The sequence below is a fragment of the Hylobates moloch genome, unplaced genomic scaffold, assembly GCF_009828535.3.
Source record: "Hylobates moloch isolate HMO894 unplaced genomic scaffold, HMol_V3 SCAFFOLD_15, whole genome shotgun sequence".
Taxonomy (NCBI): Eukaryota; Metazoa; Chordata; class Mammalia; order Primates; family Hylobatidae; genus Hylobates; species Hylobates moloch.
The window spans coordinates 82,375,480-82,395,893 of NW_026652290.1; the positions used below are offsets into that span (position 1 = coordinate 82,375,480).

General features: G+C 39.7%; 1 protein-coding gene across 8 annotated transcripts in view; it reads right to left on the reverse strand.

Annotated features, from left to right (window-relative positions):
• MTA3 (metastasis associated 1 family member 3) overlaps positions 1-20,414 on the reverse strand; it is a 176,568-nt gene that overhangs the window by 106,010 nt on the left and 50,144 nt on the right. For all 8 annotated transcript variants that reach the window (XR_009209970.1, XM_032178785.2, XM_032178783.2 and 5 more), the window contains exons 5-6: positions 11,387-11,450; positions 7,044-7,161 (exon numbers count right to left, since the gene is read on the reverse strand). Coding sequence is in view for 7 of the 8 variants with exons in the window: in XM_032178785.2 (XP_032034676.1) it covers positions 7,044-7,161; positions 11,387-11,450 (182 nt within the window). In the remaining variant the exon portion in view is untranslated. The remainder of the gene's footprint in view (positions 1-7,043; positions 7,162-11,386; positions 11,451-20,414) is intronic.

The window sequence follows — 20,414 nt, forward strand, 5'->3', positions numbered from 1 at the left end:
CAGTGCTGCAAGCTCCATTCACGGTAAGTGCCCTACACAGTGGGTGCACCACTTATTATCTTTTTACTGTATTTTTACAATACCTTTTCTATACTTAGATATGTTTAGATACACAGCACTTACTATTGTGTTTTAATTCCCTACAGTATTCAGTATAGTAACATGCTGTACAGGTTTGTAGCCTGGGAGCAACAGGCTATACCATATAGCCTGGGTGTTTAGTAAGCTGCACCAATCTAGGTTTGTGGAAGTATGCTCTATGATGTTGGCACAGCAATGAAATCACCTAAGGACACATTTATCAGAATGTATTGCTGTCATTAGGTGATGCATGGCCATAAAAGAATTAGTTTTGGAAGTACATAAAAAATGTTTTGAATATCTACAAATGAAATAGTTCTAAAATAAGGGAAAGGATTAACTCAACTGGATAAGATTATAATATATGGCAACAGTAATCAAAACAATGTTGTATGTACTACCATAAAAACAAACACAATCAAGGGCACGGTGGCTCATGCCTATAATCCCAGCACTTTGGGAGGCCGAGGCAGGAGGTTCACGAGGTCAGGAGATCGAGACCATCCTTGAAACCCCGCCTCTACTAAAAATACAAAAAAATTAGCCGGGCGAGGTGGTGGGAGCCTGTAGTCCCAGCTACTCGGGAGGCTGAGGCAGGAAAATGGCATGAACTCAGGAGGTGGAGCTTGCAGTGAACCGAGATCGTGCCACTGCACTCCAGCCTGGGTGACAGAGTGAGACTCCGTCTCAAAAAAAACCAAAGAAACAAAAAAAAACCCAAACAAACGCAATCAAATGTACAGAAATAGACCAGACCATATAATCATTTGTATTTGAAAATGTACATAGTATTATAATTATGTAAATATTAGCTAACATTGATTGAATGCTTACTATGTTCCTATAAATTTTTCATACCTGGCCTCTCCCCACTAGGTGCCCCTTCCCACCTCTACCCCTCTACCAGACGTGACAACTAAAATGTCTAATATTGTCTAATTCTCCTGGAGGACAAAATTGCCCTATGGCTGAAAATTCCTGTTTTATATGATGGCAATCAATACCTGCTTAAACAATTCTTACAGGTCAGTGTTTCTAAGTTAACGACTATCCACTACATTGTTAAGAAGTTCATATTCTGCAAAACTACCAATTGAAGGTAATAGGGTTTATGAAAAAATAGGATAAAACTTGCAAAACCTAGGAAAGTTGGTAACCAGAGCATTCCAAAAAAAGTAACAATCATAATAAAACAATTAAATCTCTACTGCCATTTGCACCAAGCATAAAGGTCCGCTGATCTTTTATCTCCTTAAACCCTGGACTCATGCTTCTTCCACTGAGCTGTAGGTCCCTTTTTACAGCTTCAAATAAATTAAAAATTGAATCCAGAATGCAATTTTTCCCCCAAACACTGAAGGAAATATCTTCAGAGTCTCTTCATCTGTAACTCAAAGCTTCCCCATATAGTTTTAACACAGTGGAAAGTGTCTCAGATTTTCAGACCACAAAATCAGCCACTGCTTAAATCAAAGGAAGGCACTTTTGTAAAAATTTCCACTTGCTCTTTCTTAAACTCTCCTTATCTGTGAGAACACTTGTTTCCCTTATTGCTGGGGAAAGCCACATATGAACTGACACAATTTTCACTCTATACTAACATTTTCCTGTTTGCCAACAGAATATGAGTTAATACAAGTTTTAAGTGCATACAGTGTAACAAAAGATATACTATTTTAATTCTTTAACACTCAAAAAGAGTAAAGAGTGTGATTGGTGAGAACAGCTTTTTTTTTTTTTTTTTTTTTTTTTTTTTTTTTTTTTTTTTTTTTTTTTTTTTTTTTTTTTTTTTTGGAGAGGGAGTCTCACTCTGTCACCCATGCTGGAGTGCAGTGGTACGATCTTGGCTCACTGCAACCTCCGCCTCCTGCGTTCAAGCGATTCTCCTGCCTCAGCCTCCTGAGTAGCTGAGATTACAGGTACCCACCACCACACTCGGCTAATTTTTGTATTTTTTAGTAGAGATGGGGTTTCACCATGGTTGGTCAAGCTGGTCTCGAACTCCTGACCTCAAATGATCTGCCCGCCTCAGCCTCCCAAAGTGCTGGGATTACAGGCATGAGCCACTGCACCCGGCCGATAACAGCTATTAAATAGTGGTACTAGAGGCCAGGGGGAGAGGACTGTAACAGCTGGGAGCTGTGCTAACTGCATGACAAGAATTACCTCATTTGCTCATCACAACGATATAATGTACTACATACACTATCATTCCCTGTTTAAAGAGAAAGAAACGGGAACTTGGAGGGGTTAATCATTTCCCCAAGGTTACTCAATTAAAACATAGTATAGTCAGGATTACCCAAACTTGTGAACCTAGAGTCATTTTCGTTTAATAATTTAAGGTTGTCATAACATACTTTAACAGTTAAAATTTAAATTTAATATGTAAAACAAATTTTTCTTAAAATTCCGATGTTATAATACATTTAAATAATGACTCAAAACTTCTCTTTTATGGAAAATTTTCTAGGTGGTTTATTCAGACTCAGTGAAAGATGTAAAATCTAAAAGACACCTTTACTTTCATTTGTAAACTACATACTCTTTTCAGATCTCTAGAGTTTGTTAGGTGATGGGTAGCCATAAATGAATTTAAAAATCGAAAAGCCACAAAAAGATTTATTCCCTAGCAAGACAAATGCTGCAACAATCTCTTAGTATCCATCAAGACATGTTCACAAAGAAAGCAAGCCTGTAACATATCCTGGCAGAGTGCTGCTGCTGCCACCTACCCAAGATATTAATTCCAGTTCTACATTCCATGCCAATGCAAATTAGAATCTGGCCACTGGTGGAAATGTACCCACTCAGGAGTACTAAAAGGGTTAGGAAGAATGGATTCCAGCAAATCCTAAACATCTGTTCTTGAATATGATATGTCCTACTATTTAACTTCCCTGCAATCAGGTACTAGCTACATATGGGAGTTTCTGTGATGGCAATGACCACGTTTTTCAAGTGTGATTAATTACTGGTATACCTACTGGTATCCCCACTCCTTCTCCCCCAAAAAAATAGTCATTAGAAAAAAGAAGGGTGGCTGGGCACAGAGGCTCATGCTTGTAATCCCAGCACCTTGGGAGGCCAAGGCAGGTGGATCACCTGAGGTCAGGAGTTCAAGACCAGCCTGGCCAACACGGCGAAACCCTGTCCCTGCTAAAAATACAAAAATTAGCTGGGTGTGGTGGCAGGCACCTGTAATCCCAGCCACTCGGGAGACTGATGCAGGAGAATCGCTTGAACCTGGGAGGCAGAGGTTGCAGTGAGCTGAGATCACGCCACTGCACTCCAGCCTGGGCAACAAGAGCAAAACTCCGTTTCAAAAAAAAAGAAGAGTTCTTTAAACTTTGCATCCACCCAGTTGCCTGATTACAAGTGAAAAGAAACATTCTGCATATGCTTTAATGCTTCAGGCTGAAATAAGAGTTCAAAATGGCTTCTACATTTATGATGAAAAATACGGTATTTTTCAATAAAATCGATAAATCTGTTGTTTTTGTTAGAGATGAATACTTAACAAAGAAAACTACCAAGTTATAAAATGTAAAAATAAATACTCAGAAGTAGCCTTGAAGAAAGGAAAGGTATTCCTTGTTTCTGGTTAAAACATTCCAAGACTGCTGGCAGTGGGAGGCGGGGTGGGAGGCAGGTGGGGTGGGGGGATGGCACACACCTGTAATCCCAGCACTTTGGGACGCCAAGGTGGACAGATCGCTTGAAGTCAGGAGTTCAAGACCAGCCTGGCCAACAAGGCAAAACCCCATCTCTACTAAAACTACAAAAAAATTAGCCGGGCATGGTGGCACATGTCTATAATCCCAGCTACTCGAGAGGTCGAGGCACAGGAATCGTTTGAACCCAGGGGGCGGAAGCTGCAGTGAGCCAAGATTGTGCCACTGCACTTCAGCCTGGGCCACAGAGCGAGACTCTGTCTCTAAAAAAAAAAGTTTTTCTCTGTTGCCTGTGATGCTCTGTAGCATGTGATGTGAGCATAGGTTAAACAGCTGACATAGCATTTTACCTATGGTAGACTTCCTTCCTTTTTTTTTCTGTTTTTGTTTGTAGACGGAGTCTCACTCTGTCACCCAGGCTGGAGTGCAGTGGCGTGATCTCGGCTCACTGCAACCTCTGCCTCCCGGGTTCCACGCCATTCTCCTGCCTCAGCCTCCCGAGTAGCTGGGACTATAGGCGCCCGCCACCACGGCCGGCTAATTTTTTGTATTTTTAGTAGAGACGGGGTTTCACCATGTTAGCCAGGATGGTCTCAATCTCCTGACCTCGTGATCCGCCTGCCTCGGCCTCCCAAAGTGCTGGGATTACAGGCGTGAGCCACCGCGCCCGGCCAGTAGACTTCTTTCAAAAACAGAGACAACCCTCTCAAACCCTGCCACTGCTTTGCCAACTAAGTTTATGTAATATTCCAAACCCTTCATTGCCATTTCAACAGTGTTCACAACATCTTCACCAGGAGTAGATTCCATCTCAAGAAACCACTTTCTTTGCTCATCCATAAGAATCAACTACTCATTCATCCAAGTTTTACCACAAGATTGCAGCAATTCAGTCAGTCACATCTTCAGGGCCCACTCTCACTGTAGTTTTCTTGCATATTATATCCACCATAACTACAGTTACTTCCGCCACTGAAGTCGTAAACCCTTCAAAGTTATTCACGAGTGTTGGAATCAACTTCTAAACTCCTGTTAATATTAATATTTTGACCTCCTCCTATCAATTACAATTGTTGTCACTGGCATCTAGAATGGAGAATCCTTTCCAGAAGGTTTTCGATTGACTACTCAGATCCATCAGAGGAATCATTATCTATGGCAAGTACAGCCTTAGGTGATGTTATTTCTTAATAATAAAATGTGAAAGTCAAAATTTCTCCTTGATCCATAGGCTCCAGAATGGATGTTGTCTCAGCAGTCATGCAAACAACATTCACCTCCTTGTACATCCCCATTAGAGGTCTTGGGTGATAAGGAGCATTATCAATGAGCAGTTTTTGAAAAGAATTCTGAAAGGAATCCTTTTTCCTAAGCAGTAGGTCTCAATAGCGAGCTTAAAATATTCAGTAAACCATGCTGTAAACAGAGGTGCTGTCATTTAGGCTTTGTTGTTCTATTTACGGGACACAGGCAGAGCAGATTTAGCGTAATTCTTAAGGAGTCTGGGATTTTTGGAATGGCAAAAGAGGATTGGCTTCAAGTCACCAGCTGCATTAGTCACTAATCAGAGAGTCAGCCTGTCCTTTGATGCTTCTAGCTATGAAAGTCCTAGATGGCATCTTCTTCCAATAGAAAGCTGTTTTATCTACATTGAAACTCTGTTGTTTAGCATAGAAGCCTTCATCAGTGACCTTAGCTAGATTTGGATAACTTGCTGCAGCTTCTACATCAGCACTTGCTGCTTTACTTGCATTTTTATGTTATGATGAAGAATTTTTTCCTTAAACCCCATGAACCAACCTCTGCTAGCTTCAAACTTTTCTTCTCCAGCTTCCTCACCTCTCAGTCTTCATAGAATTGAAGAGAGTTAGCGCTCTGCTCTGCATTAGGCTTTGGCTTAAAGGAATGTTCTTGGTGGTTTGATCTTCTATCTAGGCCACTAAGACATTCTCCATGGTATCAGCAGTAAAGCAGTAAGGCTGTTTTTTCTTTCTTTTTTTTTTTTTTTAGACAAAGTCTCACTCTGTTGCCCAAGCTGGAGTGTAGCGGCACAATCTTGGCTCACTCCAACCCCTCTGCCTTCGAGGTTCAAGGGATTCTCTTGCCTCAGCCTCCCGATTAGTTGGGAATACAGGCATACACCATCATACTTGGCTAGTTTTTGTATTTTTAGTAGAGATGGTGTTTCACCATGTTGACCAGGCTGGTCTCGAACTCCTGGTCTCAAGTAATCCACCTGCTGCAGCCCCCCAAAGTGTTGGGATTAAAGGCACGAGCCACTGCACCCAGCCTGTTTTGCTTTTTTTTATCATTCATGTGTGTTCACTGGTGTAGTTTTTTTTTGTTTTTTTTTTTTTGAGACAGAGTCTCGCTCTGTCGCCCAGGCTGGAGTGTGGAGTAGCACTTTTAATTTCCTTCAAGAACTTTTCCTTTGCATTCACAACTTGGCTAACTGGGGGAAGAGGCCTGGCTTTTGGCCTGTCTTGGCTTCTGACATGCCTTCCTCACTAGCTTCATTTCTTGCTTTTGATTTAAAGTGAGAGACATGCTACTTTTCCTTTCACTTGAACACTTATGGGCCACTGCAGGGTTATTAACTGGCTTAAGTTCAATATTGTTGTGTCTCATAAAATAGGGAGACCCCAGGAGAGAGAAAGAGGCAGGGAAGGCACAGTCAGTGGAGCACTCAGAACACACAGCATTTATCAATTCAGTTTATCCTTTCATATGGGTACGGTTCGTGGCCCCAAAACAATTACAATAGTTACATCTAAGATCACTGATCACAGATCACCATAACAGATATTATAATAATGAAAAGGTTTGAAATGTTTCAAGAATTACCAAAATTTGACACAGAGACACTGTCCTTTTGGAAAAATGGCACCAAATGACTTGCTCAACAGGGTTGCCACAAACCTTCAATGTTTTAAAAAACTAGATATATATGAAGTGTAGTAAAAACAAAGTACATTAAAATGTGGTAATTTTGTACTTCTAAAATTGGAAGTGCTGGCCAGACCACACCTATAATAGCATCACTTTTGGGAGTTCGAGGTGGGAGGATTGTTTGAGGCCAGGAGATCAAGACCAGCCTTGGCAACATAGCGAGGCCTCATGTCTATTTATTTTTTTTTTTTTTTATTTTTTACAAAGAACAGTAAAATTGCAAGTGCTTATAACTTTTAGACTTTGCCCTGAACATTGCCTCTTCTACATGAGGACATGTATATTTGAGTTTCAAGATATATTTGTTTCACAAAACTGCAAACACGCAGAAAAACATACCTTCTAACAGCATTTCTGGAATGTCTGCTTGATATCTAGGTCCCACTCTAATTTCACCTTTGTCAGCTAATAGTGTTTTCAAAGAGGGGTCATAGACCAATGAGTAGAAGAAGGTATCCTGAAAAATATGACAAAATACATAGGTATACTTAATTCCTTCTACTTTTTATAAAGCATTAAAATCAGTGTTGCTATAATGAACACATAAACCCCAGAGAGTATATAAAATTTCATTTTGGTGAATAAACTCATAAATCTTTAAGGAGAGCATGGTGTTACTGTCATCATGTAAAACAGTACAAAATTAAATCAAGCCAAAAGAAACAGCTTGAAACAAAGTAGATTATAAAGTTCTATTATTTGTTTTAGTCTAAAAGAAAACCATTTGCTCTCTAAAGCAGAGTTTCAAAAGCTAGCAAATTAAACCATAACTCCAAGGTAAGACACGTAAAGTCAAATCATCTTATAAACTTCTGAAGTCCACACCAAACGGAAGGGAAGACTTCACAGATACCAGGTACTCTTACTTTTGTAATGTCCATCCCAGTTTTTAGTCAAAAGATTAAAAAGTATACATATCTCACATTAAACCACACGAGTTGAACTTACATGTGGTTTACTATTATAATAATACCAGTTTGTAAATATTTAATTAAACATGTATGAACTATAGTTCTGCAGTTCTTTAAGTACTGAGGCATACATATGTATATATATAGATATACAAACATAGCTATATACACGCTCACCAACAGCACACACACCAAAATTTCCAATCCTCCTTTACAAAGCTCATATGTCCTTGTTTCTGAGCCTAATGGGCAAAATGACCCGGCAGCAGTCCTTTGTTGAATTCCATATAACCACTAGAGATTAGCTGAACCAGAAGCAGAAGTCCTGTCTTCTGCTTCCCACTATGATCCCAAAGGTCATCGGCTGCCCAATTCTCTGTATTATATCCTGGAAGGACCTGTCCCTACTACCAGAACTTTACCAAGCCGCAGCAAAGGAAACTGCAAATAAAAGATAATCTGTCAGACAGTAAAAGTCTCTCCTATGGGAGATCTTACATACTGTGATAAGGGGAAAGGGAAAAAAAACAGAGTTATTCCATCCACTGAGAAATTCTGTGCTGTACTTTATTCATTGCTCACTGTCAGGAAAAAAGTTTAAACAAAAAAACTGTTAAAAAAAAAAAAGGGGGGGGGGACACCAATACGTGACAATTTATGCATATTGTTAAAGTGCTATCTAAGGAAAAGAAGAAATCTGCAGGAATAAATAAAACAACCAGCTTAGGCCAGGCACAGTGGCTCATGCATATAATCCCAGCATTTTGGGAGGCTGAGGCGGGCGGATCACCTGAGGTCAGGAGTTCGAGACTAGCCTGGCCAACATGGTGAAATCCCCTAGAAAAATTAGACGGGTGTGGTGGCAGGCACCTGTAATCCCAGCTGCTCAGGAGGCTGAGGCAGGAGAATCACTTGAACACAGGAGGCGGAGGTTGCAGTGAGCCAAGATTGCACCATTGCACTCCTGCCTGGGGGACAAGAGCGAGACTTCGTCTCAAAGAAAAAAAAAAAAAACAACTTAACAAAGCTACACGGGATGATCACTATGTAATCGGAATTGTTTAATTTTTTGTTTGCTCTACAGACCTGAGTAATAAATATTACTCAGTAACTGAAGTTATTGCCACTGACTCAACATCAGATTTTGTTTTTCTTTTTTTTTAATAGAGACGAGGTCTCACTATGTTGCCTAGGCTGGTCTCAAACTCCTGGGCTCAAGCAATCCTCCTGCCTCAACCTCCCAAAGTGCTGGGATCACAGACATGAGCCCCCACACGCAGCCACCATCAGATGTAAAAGCAAAGATACTTCAGGTCACTTGTTATCTGTAAAATCTATTAGCATGGTACTCCAATAAAAACAGGAGCTTGCCATACTCTACAATATAATGAGATGAAATGATTATTTGGGTCATATAAGTTGCTTAAAATCCTTAGATTTGTATGTCCTGATATGGGAAAATATTCAAAATATGTTTGGTTTATAATAGAAGTTGTAAAAAAGAAGAAGAAAAGGTTCCAGATAGGCCAATTTCAAGAACACAGAGTTAAAAGTAAAGGATGATAATTACAAAGTTATTCTTTGGGTTACTGTCTTCAACTATGCCAATCTCAATATTTTATTTTTAAGTTTTTATATATTTAGGGGGTACAAGTGCAGAGTTCTTATATGCATACACTGTGACATGGTAAAGTCTAGGCTTTTAGTGTACCCATCACCTGAATAGTGAACAGTGTACCCAACAGGTAATTTTTCAGTCCTTACCCCTCTCCAATGTCTATTTTTTTTTAAGAAAGATCTCACTCTGTCACCCAGACTGGAGGTACAGTAGCGTGATCTCGGCTCACTGCAACCTCCGCCTCCCAGATCCAAGGGATTCTCCTACCTCAACCTCCCGAGCAGCTGGGATTACAGGCATGCGCCACCACACCTGGTTAATTTTTGTATGGCCCAGCTAATTTTTGTATTTTTAGTAGATACAGGCTTTTACCATATTAGTCAGGCTGGTCTCGAACTCCTGACCTCGTGATCTGCCCACCTCGGCCTCCCAAAGCACTGGGATTACATGTGTGAGCCACCACGTTCGGCCGAAAAAGAAAATTTAATACAATGAAATGCATTGAATGTTTTGCCTCTTTCTTTCTGCTTCTGTGAAATAATGCTAATTTCTGGGCATTATCATTATCCATATTATAATCCATCATTCTGTTGGACAGACTAATGAGAAAAGCCTATCTAAATTTTACAAAGGTAAGTTACAAAGTCTAGTAGCCTTTTTTCTGCTTTGAATTGTGTTTTTCTGTTGGTTTTCTTATTTCCTATTAGGTTTTCTAATGTATAGTGGGTTCAGCATGATTGTATCAAACTTTTTCTGTTATATTTTCTTCATTTGAGATAAATGGGCAACACTTGAGTATAAGATTAAAAAAAAAAAAAAAAAAGTCCCTTAAAAAAAAAACAAAAAACAGGCCAGGCACAGTGGCTCATGCCTCTGATCACAGCACTTTGGGAGGCCGAGGAAGGCAGATCACCTGAGGCCAGGAGTTGAAGACCAGCCTAGCAAACATGGCGAAACCCCATCTCTACCAAAAACACAAAAATTAGCCGGGTATGGTGGCGGGCACCTATGATCCCAGCTACTCAGGAGGCTGAAGCATGAGAATTGCTTGAACCTGGGAGGTGGAGGTTGCAGTGGGTCAAGATCACGTCACTGCATTCCAGACTGGGGCATAGAGTGAGACTTTGTCTCCAAAAAATAAAACATACATATATGTAATAAAGCTTTTGGGGGAGAAGGAAAAAATCATAAAGATTAAATACTGAAGCATCACTGATACTAAAATATGTTTCCCACCATACAAACAATGTTGCTTTAAATGCCACCTAAAACTATGCATACCATGGAATATTCTGCTTATAAAAATTTCCTCCTCTCAATGAAGTGTATGCTCTATCTCAACTTGTTAACTACATTTCTTGTTGAGGTTTAGTGAAAAAACCTCAAAAAAAAAAAAATATATATATATATATTTTTTTTTGAGACAGAGTCTCGATCTGTCGCCCAGGCTGGACTGCAGTTGCGTGATCTCGGCTCACTGCAAGTGCTGCCTCCCGGGTTCACACCATTCTCCTGCCTCAGCCTCCCGAGTAGCTGTGACTACAGGCGCCCACCACCACGCCCGGCTAATTTTTTGTATTTTTAGTAGAGACGGGGTTTCACCGTGTTAGCCAAGATGGTCTCGATCTCCTGACCTCGTGATCTGCCCGCCTCGGCCTCCCAAAGTGCTGGGATTACAGGCGTGAGCCACCGTGCCCGGCAAGTGAAAAATATTTTTAACTGACAAAATTTATTAGGATTCCAGAAAGCAGACCACCAAAGGTAAAATCTCATCTGGAAATAGTCTAAAAGAAAAACCATTTATTCAAGAGATAAAAACAAAAACAAAACAGAAAGGGGAGCCAAGCACACTAAAGCATTAATTTCATAAAGTCAAAAATATCCATCTACTATCAACTAAATCCATGTACCATTCTCTATAATGCCATTCATTACCAACTGAAAAACAGACACAGTTTTTGCTAACTCTTATCTCAGATAACCAGAAAAATCAAATTTATCCGAATGCATTCTAGTCATTATACTTTTACTATAATACTGCTATTAATATAATGGTGGAATAATACTTTTGTACAAAAAGAAATAAATTCCAAGGAAAGAGCTTCATGTGAAATAAAGGGGGAAAAAACAAAACAAGTATGATTGTGAATTACCTCCTTATCAAGATATGACAATACTGATTCTGTCTCATTCAGAAGGGCAACACTGCACTTTCCCCTGTTGAAAGAGAAAAAAGGAATAAATGTAACAAAGGCCACCTCACCTTCTCAGTGATAAGAAATACAAAGTTAAGAGTGTGAGATTGGTATTAAGAAACTACATGGCAGTTAGGAATATATATTTTTTCAAACTATTTAGACCCACTTTACAACCCTAATGTCAGGTAACTTATAAAATAAGGCTGTCTTTATAGGCATTTCTTGAGAGGCTAGCCTATTGGAGTAATTATGTTAGGCAATAAATCCTAATATGCAATACTTTATAGGTAGTTTCTACGTATTCAAGAAAAAAAAAAGAGTACAATGAGACCTTCAGACTAAGAGTCAGTTTCTGAACCTATAAATAGATATTATGAGGTAATTTTATACAAGGGATGTTCAGACAAAGACACTACCACACAAACCAATGCCTAAATAATATTCAGATTTTTATGAGTAGCCACTAACTACATTTAAGAACCTAAAAATAATACACATTCATATCAGGATATAACTAATTCATCTATATTGAAATTACTCTAAAAACTAGTTAAAATTTAAACACAAGGAGCCTTCTATAGAGCAAGGGGCAAAATAAACATCGACGGATCCACGGACCTTGAGGTCTGACAGCACTTACATTTGATCTGAGCTTGGAAACTAACGTCTATTTTTATATGGCTTGTCTAGACTCTGAGAAAAATCAAGGTTATGTAGTTAGAGGCATTTATTACGAGCACTTTCAAAATGATCCTAATCAGCCTAAAAAAATCAGTATAACTAATAGAAATCTGACAGGAGCATTCTGAAGATTATTCAAGTTACAAATATTGGTCAGGGCTCACACAATGTTTCTTTAAAATGTCGTAAGATCATTTGATTTTCTAAACAAAAATTAAGACATCTCCAAAAGCCAACATGCAAAAACAAATATATCACATATATATTAAATAAGAAGCTAGAAATTCGTGGGGTATGGTGGCACATGCCTGTAGTCCCAGCTACTCAGGGGGCTGAGGCAGGAGAATCTCTTGAACCCGAGAAGCAGAGGTTGCAGTGAGCCGAGATCATGCCACTGCACTCCAGCCGGGGCGACAGAGCAAGACTTCGTCTCAAAAAAAAAAAAAAAAAAAAAAGCTAGAAAAGCTTGCTGTTGGATGACCAGAGTGAAATACAATTCAAAGAAAAAAAAATACCAAAAGCAAAATAAAATACTACAAGTGCTAACACATTGGTCAAAAGTTACAGCTTGCTAAACATTTTGCAACTATACACTCTTTAAATTAAAAAAAAAAAAATCCCCTTATAAAAATGTCTTTTTCTGGTAATCACTGTAGGTTAGAAAGATTTCTTTGCGAGCATGTGGTATTTCCACGTTATCCTGTCAAATCCCTCACATGGTTACTCAAAGTGTTTATAAAGGTTTTCTTTCTTTCTAACATCTTATTCAAGTAGATTAGTGAAGCAAAAAAAAAAAAAAAAAAAATTAACATCACTTTAGCACACATAACAACACTGAAAAGACAACAATTGGGCCCTGTAATCTCAGCACTTTGGGAGGCCAAGGTAGACGAATCGCTTGAGCCCAGGAGTTTGAGACCAGGCTACACAGCAAGATCTCAACTCTACTGAAAATTAAAAAAATAAAATCAGCAGGGCATAGTGCCAGCTACTTGGGGTTGGGGGACTGCTTGAGCCCAGGAGGTCTAGGGTGCAGTGAGCTGTATTTGCACCACTGAACTCCAGCCTGGGCAGAAGAGTAAGACCCTGTCTCAAAAAAAAAGAAAAGGTAACAATTACCTGACACGTTCTCATAACGGACAGAATTGCAACTAGGGAAATTGCTCTGCTGCCATTAGCACATCTACAGCTGCCACAGAATATCTATGACCTGTGAATATGTGCTCACACATGCAATATGCTTAATAAATGGGGTTTCTAAAAATAGTTTTCGCTTACTTTTTTCCCCTCATTAACAGCTGACAAAGCAATATTTCTAACATTTGATACTTAATCACCTAGAAAAAATAAAGCCCCCTTTTTAAAAAATAAGTTCTCTAAAGTCAAATTTGTTTGTTTTAATGGGGAGGAGTAAAACCTGCTAAATTTTATTTTAATAGGTACTTTTTTTTTTTTAAGGCTAGTCAACTGAAACAGTGTTAGTGGAGAAGAAACAAAGAAATCTGTAACTGGTTGTAAACACTACTGCACTGGGCCCAGCCAATACCACTGTCTTTAATAGTCCCTTGACTTTCAAGGGTTAACAGACACTGAAAATTCAAACAAACAATATAGCATACTTTAAAAGTCTCTTCCATATGGTCTGAAATAAAAGATTTTAAATTATAAAACCTTTATTTTCATAATTATATTAGGAAATAAGGAAACATGGGTTATAATGAAACATAAATTGTTTTTGGAAATGCAGTTTTTATACAAAGCTGAAAGGATAATAAGTGATCTAAGTTTTAAATTTTTCTTTAATATAGCTATATTGTACATCTCCCCAAATTAAAAATGAAAATCTAACATTTAAAATTTTCATGTACATACATTAACAGCTAAGAGGTTGAGTCAGAATTATTTTATGAAGTAAATATGAATATGTAATTAACACGTATATTACCATGCCAAGAGTTGTTGATAAAAGTGGTTTAAGAAGAGATTTAAAGCGTTAGTTTCCTTTATGCCAAACAAATCTTGGCTCATAGATAAAAACATGGTAAATTTTAAGTTAACCCCAACCTAAAGGAACTATTATCAAATTCTGTATACAGATACCATAGGCAATTTATACTGAGTCTCAAGCAATGAACCTAATCACGTGTCATGCACGATATTTTAATCCTTAAATAATAAAGATGCCCAAGTATGTTATGAAGTGTATCAAAGACCACAACACAAAGATCACTCCAGGCCCATATAATCACTCATACTACTTTTCTACACAGAACCACAAAGGAGTACAGAATTGCTATAAAGAAAACCTACTTTCCCACAGATCATTCAAAAGGGTTTTCAAAGTATAATCTGTTTCAGAGACTGCACAGGGTGCTGGGACACAAAGACATATGAATAAATAATTACGACAAAACAAAGTCACATGTTCAACAGCCCGTGCTGATCAGCCTGGAATCTGCTACTTGCTTAACGGTATGTCCCATATAATCCTACAGACTGAAAAACATATGTAAAAATGTGCATACAGGTTATATATTTCTTTTTTTTTTTTTTTTTTGAGACAGAGTCTCGCTGTCACCCAGGCTAGAGTGCAGTGGCGCGATCTCGGATCACTGCAGGCTCCGCCCCCCGGGGTTCACGCCATTGTCCTGCCTCAGCCTCCTGAGTAGCTGGGACTACAGGCGCCCGCCACCTCGCCCGGCTATTTTTTTGTATTTTTAGTAGAGACGGGGTTTCACTGTGTTAGCCAGGATGGTCTCGATCTCCTGACCTCCTGATCCGCCCGCCTCGGCCTCCCAAAGTGCTGGGATTACAGGTGTGAGCCACCGCGCCCGGCCTATATTTCTTTTATCTAAAGCTAGTACATATTTGTATAAACGAAAGAGGAGGGCCGGGTGCAGTGGCTCATGCCTGTGAGGTCGATGTGGGTGGGTCATGAGGTCAGGAGTTCGAGACCAGCCTGGCCAATACGGTGAAACCCCGTCTCTACTAAAAACACAAAAATTAGCTGGGAGTGGTAGCACACGCCTGTAGTCCCAGCTACTCTGGAGGCTGAGGCAGGAGAATCACTTGAACCTGGGAGCCGGAGGTTGCAGTGAGCCGAGATCGCACCACTGCACTCCAGCCCGGTGACAGGGCGAAACTCCGTCTCAAAAAAAAAAAGAAAGAGAAGGAAGTTTAAATTAGTGGTCATTTCCCCCCTGCCTATAGACTTTCTTATTTTGTTTTGTTTTGTTTTGGTTTGGTTTTGAGAAAGGGTCTAGCTCTGTCACCCAGGCTGGAGTGCAGTGGCATAATCACAGCTCACTGCAGCCTCAACCTCCTGGACTCAATCAATCCTCCCACCTCAGCCTCCCCAGTAACTGGGACTACAGGTGTGTGCCACCATGCAGAGCTAATTTTTTTTTAATGCTTTGTAGAGACAGAGTTTTGCTATGTTGCCCAGGCTGCTTTCAAACTCCCTGGCTCAAGCGATCCTCCCACCTTGGCCTCCCAAAGGCTGGGATTATAGACATGAGCCACCACACTCGGCCCAAACTTTCTTTTACCTTGAGACAACTTGAAGCAGAGACTACCCACTTAGAAAAGTGCAGATATCTTAGTGCTGTACCAGACTTACAGAATTTCAATGTCTTGGGATGGGTCCAGGAATCTACATGATTAACAAACATCACCAGCTGGTCTTTAGGTTCAATAAACTGAAAAAACCATTCCTGGCCCGGCGCCATGGCTCACGCCTGTAATCCTAGCATTCTATGAGGCTGAGGCAGACAGATTGCCTGAGCTCAGGTGTAGTTAGAGACCAGCCTGGGCAACATGGTGAAACTCCATCTCTACTAAAATATAAAAAATTAGCTGGGTGTGGTGGTGCACGCCTGTAATCCCAGCTACTGGGGAGGCTGAGGCACAAGAATTGCTTGAACCTGGGAGAAGAAGGTGCAGTGAGCCAAGATCATGCCACTGCACTCCAGCCTGGGTGACAGAGTGAGACTCTGTCTTGGAAAAAAAACAGAAAAATTCCTATAGATGCAGAGTTTGACATTAAACTTGCCTTGTTCAACAAACGGTATTATTGCTTCATTAAAGAAAGACATTTTTCTTATTGACTTTACAAGTCTTACGTTTGCCACAAACTCTAGATTTTTTTTTTTGAGACAGAGTCTCACTCTGTTGCCCAGGCTGAAGTGCAAGTGGTGTGATCTTACCCTCACTGCAACCTCCACCTCCTGGGTTCAAGCGATTCTCCTGACTTAGCCTCCCAAGTAGCTGGGATTACAGATGCCCGCCATCACACCCAGCTCATTTTTGTATTTTTAATAAAGACGGGGTTTCACCATGTTGGTCAGGCTGGTCTTGAACTCCTAATTTCAGGTGATCCACCCGTCTCTACTAAAAATACAAAAAACTTAGCCGGGTGTTGTGGCACATGCCTGTAGTCCCAGGTACTTGGGAGGCTGAGCCAGGAAAATGGCTTGAACCTGGGAGGCGGAGGTTGCTGTGAGCAGAGATTGTGCCACTGCTCCTGCCTGGGCGACAGACTCTGTCTCAAAAAAAAAAAAAAAAAAATCTGAACTACCAACATGAAAACTCAAGGAGCATGGTAAAACACCATGGGGATACAATCAGCAAAATCCAAACAGTGAAAAGGAAACAAAACCTCAGTTTCTTCAACAAAAACTAGCAAAGGAAAAAGAAAGAGAAGGAAAAGGGAAGTCCTAACATTTCCCCTGCTATGGCCACCTGTTGTGCTGGATTCCCAAGCTTGCAAGCTAGGAGAGCACTGCCTCTAGAGGACTGAAGAAAAGACCCAAAGACAGCAGCGTGACATAAGCTTTATTCAGGGAACTTATGTCCAGGGAGTCCAGGAGGGGAAGACTGGACAGGAAAAACCATTCCCTTTTATAGCATGCAGGTTTTACAGTAAGTACCCTTCGCATAGCAACCACCACTTAGCAGCCTCCACCTAGCTCAAAACAATGGGCCTCAGTTCCTTGGACCACCTGCATTCCAAGGCACATGCCAGGATCCAGGTGTCCTTCACAGGTATGGCATAAACATCAGGGTTGGCCATTACTGGAACACTAAACAAACATTCACCAAGGAACACAGGATCATTCCCAAGGTATGCTTGAGTTATTGCTGTCTGGCAAGACATGCCCACCATATACCACCCAATTGACTTGGTACCATTTACTAAAACAACTACCTTTTCCTCGTTATATTACCATGGAGATTTTGTCATAAACAAAGTTGTATTATACATGTGAATCTCTTCTGGCTTTTGTATTGTTTCATTGGTTTATTTTTCAATCCACTTACTAATATACCTTATCTTAATTATTCTAACTTTACAAGTGTCTTCCTATCTAATGATATAAGCACTTTCGTTTGTCAAGATTGACTTTGTCAATGCTTCTCAAAACTTTTATTCTCAAGATTCCCTTACATGGAGGCCAGGTGTGGTAGCTCACACCTATAATCCCAGCACTTTGAGAGACTAAGGTGGGAAGATTACTTGAGGCCAGGAGTTCGAGATCAGCCTGGGCAACAAAGCAAGATCCCATTTCAAAAAAAAAAAAAATAGGCAAAAATTTTTTTAAAAAGATTCCTCTGTATCGTTCCAATTTTAGTATATGTGCTGCCAAAGCGAGCACTAAAAAAGATTTCTTTATGTTTATAAAAACTATTGAGGAACTCAAAGAACTTACGTTGGATATGTATCTATCAACATTTACCATGTTGAAATTAAAACTGAGAAGAAACTTAACATTTACTAATTTAAAATAAAAACATATTACAAATTAGCAAGTATTTGTTATGAATAATTACTATTTTCCAAAACAAATATAAAACTCTAATAAGAGTAACACTGTTTCACATTTTTGCAAATTGCTTCAATGTCTACCTTAATAGCTTTACTGAGGTATTAACTGACAAATAAAAATTGTATATTTACAGTGTACAACATGATGTTTTGATGTATGTATACATTGTGAATAGCTGACAACTAGAGTTTCACATGAATATCTATGAAATAACCATGACTTTTCAAAAAAAAAGTCGATAAAATACCCATGTCTAAATAAACAGTTTAGCTTTCAGTTATTATCTTGAAGTAAAAATGATATTCCATGAAAAAGGCAGCTAGTTCACCTCACGATTGAAACAATCCCATGTTTTCTCAAGTTAACCAGCTGGGCCCAGTGGCTCATCCCTGTAATCCCAACACTTCGGGAGGCCAAGATGGGAGGACTGTTTGAACCCAGAAGTTTAAGACCAACCTGGGCAACATAGCTAGACTCTGTCCCTACAAAAAGTTTAAAAATTAGCCAGGCACGGTACTGTGCACCTGTGGTCCAAGCTAATTGGGAGGCTGAGGTGGCAGGATTGCTTGAGCTGAGAAGGTCAAGGCTGCAGTGAGCTGTGATGACACCACTGTACTCTAGCCTGAGCAACAGAGCGAGACCCTATCTCTCAAAAAGAAAAGAAAACCATCACACATCAATATGCAACAGAAGTGGGTTTAGGTGTACTTCTGAGTTCACAGGTCAAGATGTGTGATGTCGGCAGGGCACGGTGGCTTATGCTTGTAATTCCAGCACTTTGGGAGGCCAAGGCAGGTGGAATCACCTGAGGCCAGGAGTTTGAGATCAGCCTGGCCAACAGGGTAGAACACCGTCTCTATTAAAAATACAAAAATAAGCCAGGCATGGCGGTGCACATCTGTAATTCCAGCTACTCGGGAGGCTGAGGCAGGAGAATCACTTGAACCTGGGTGGCAGAGGTTGCAGTGAGCCAAGATCACGCCATTGCACTCCAGCCTGGGAGACAGAGCAAGACTCTGTCAAAAAAAAAAAAAAAAAAAAAGATGTGTGATGTCTTGAAACAATACAGAGGTGATGGTTGCAAACACTGTCAATGTGCTAAATGCCACTGCTTATGGTTAATCTGATGTTATATGAATTTCACCTCAATTATAAAGAAGGGCCAAAATTTATTAAAGCTAATAAATTATACTACTTTGCCAAGAACATTCTTAAATAGAACTTGCCTTTGTTTTTTTCTTAAACTGAGAATGCACAGAGTTCTAGAACACAACTACTAACTAGCTCGGCCTGGTACCACTGATTTGTGCTCCGGCACCAGGAGAGCAAAATCAACACAGAAAAAAGGTAAGTAACATCTTACTGTTATGAAAATAGTCTTGATTTCATAAACCCTCGGAAAAAGTCTTGGGGGACATCTGGGCATACAGAAATAATAATTTGAAAAACCCTTATTTTCATTGTTATTAGTCCTTCCCTTTTTTTGAATCAACTTCTCATTTTATATATACACACACAATCCTGCTGAGATTTTATTTGGAACTATATTGAATCATTGGGTCAATCTGGGGGAAACTCAAATATTGTAATGATATATCCCGCATTTATTTAACTTTTCTTTAATTCTTTCAGCAATACTTTCGTTTGTATGTAGAGGTTTTACAGATCTTTCTTTAGATTCATTTGATATTTCTGGATAATATAAATATCATTTTAAATTGAGTTTCCTAACTGACCTGGCCTCACACCAGATACACACTGAGTAAAATTGACTAAGACACAAAAAGTGGAACAGTAAAGCGTCTAGATGAATATACTTGAGAATATCTTCACAATCTTAAGAAATGTTTGTCTATTCCAAAACAGTAACACTGGATTAGTTTTTTCATGAGTGCTCTGAGTCACCACTCTGCTTACTCAACTTCCATTCTGCTCCTTTATCTGTATCAAACTTCTCAGTCATATCTATCAACTACTGAACAATGGAATTTTCCCAGCCTTTAACTATTCTCTCTCTTCTTGCTGTTCCATTGTTCATTTTGCAATCATTATTTCTCATGTATTTAAAAACCAACCAACGAAGCTAGAACAAGCAAAAATGACAACAGCTGCACTGAAGAATAAGCATTACTTAACATGAGAGGCAGCTACCAAAGCAAGTAATGAGGCTCCTCTGTCAGTCAGATGTGGCCAAAATCCAGCAGTGAGCACACATACAATTATTACAGAAAAGAAAAATGGGCCAGGCTCACTGGCTCACACCTGTAATCCCAATACTTTGGGAGGCCGAGGCACTTTAGGACAGGAGTTTGAGGCCAGCCTGGACAATAACATTAAACCCGAACTCTACCAAAAAATTTATTATTTTAATAAGCCAGGCACACTGGCACATGCCTGTAGTCCCAGATACTCAAGAGGATAAGGCAGGAGGATCACTTGAGCCCATGAGGTGGAGGCCACAGCGAGCTATGTTCACA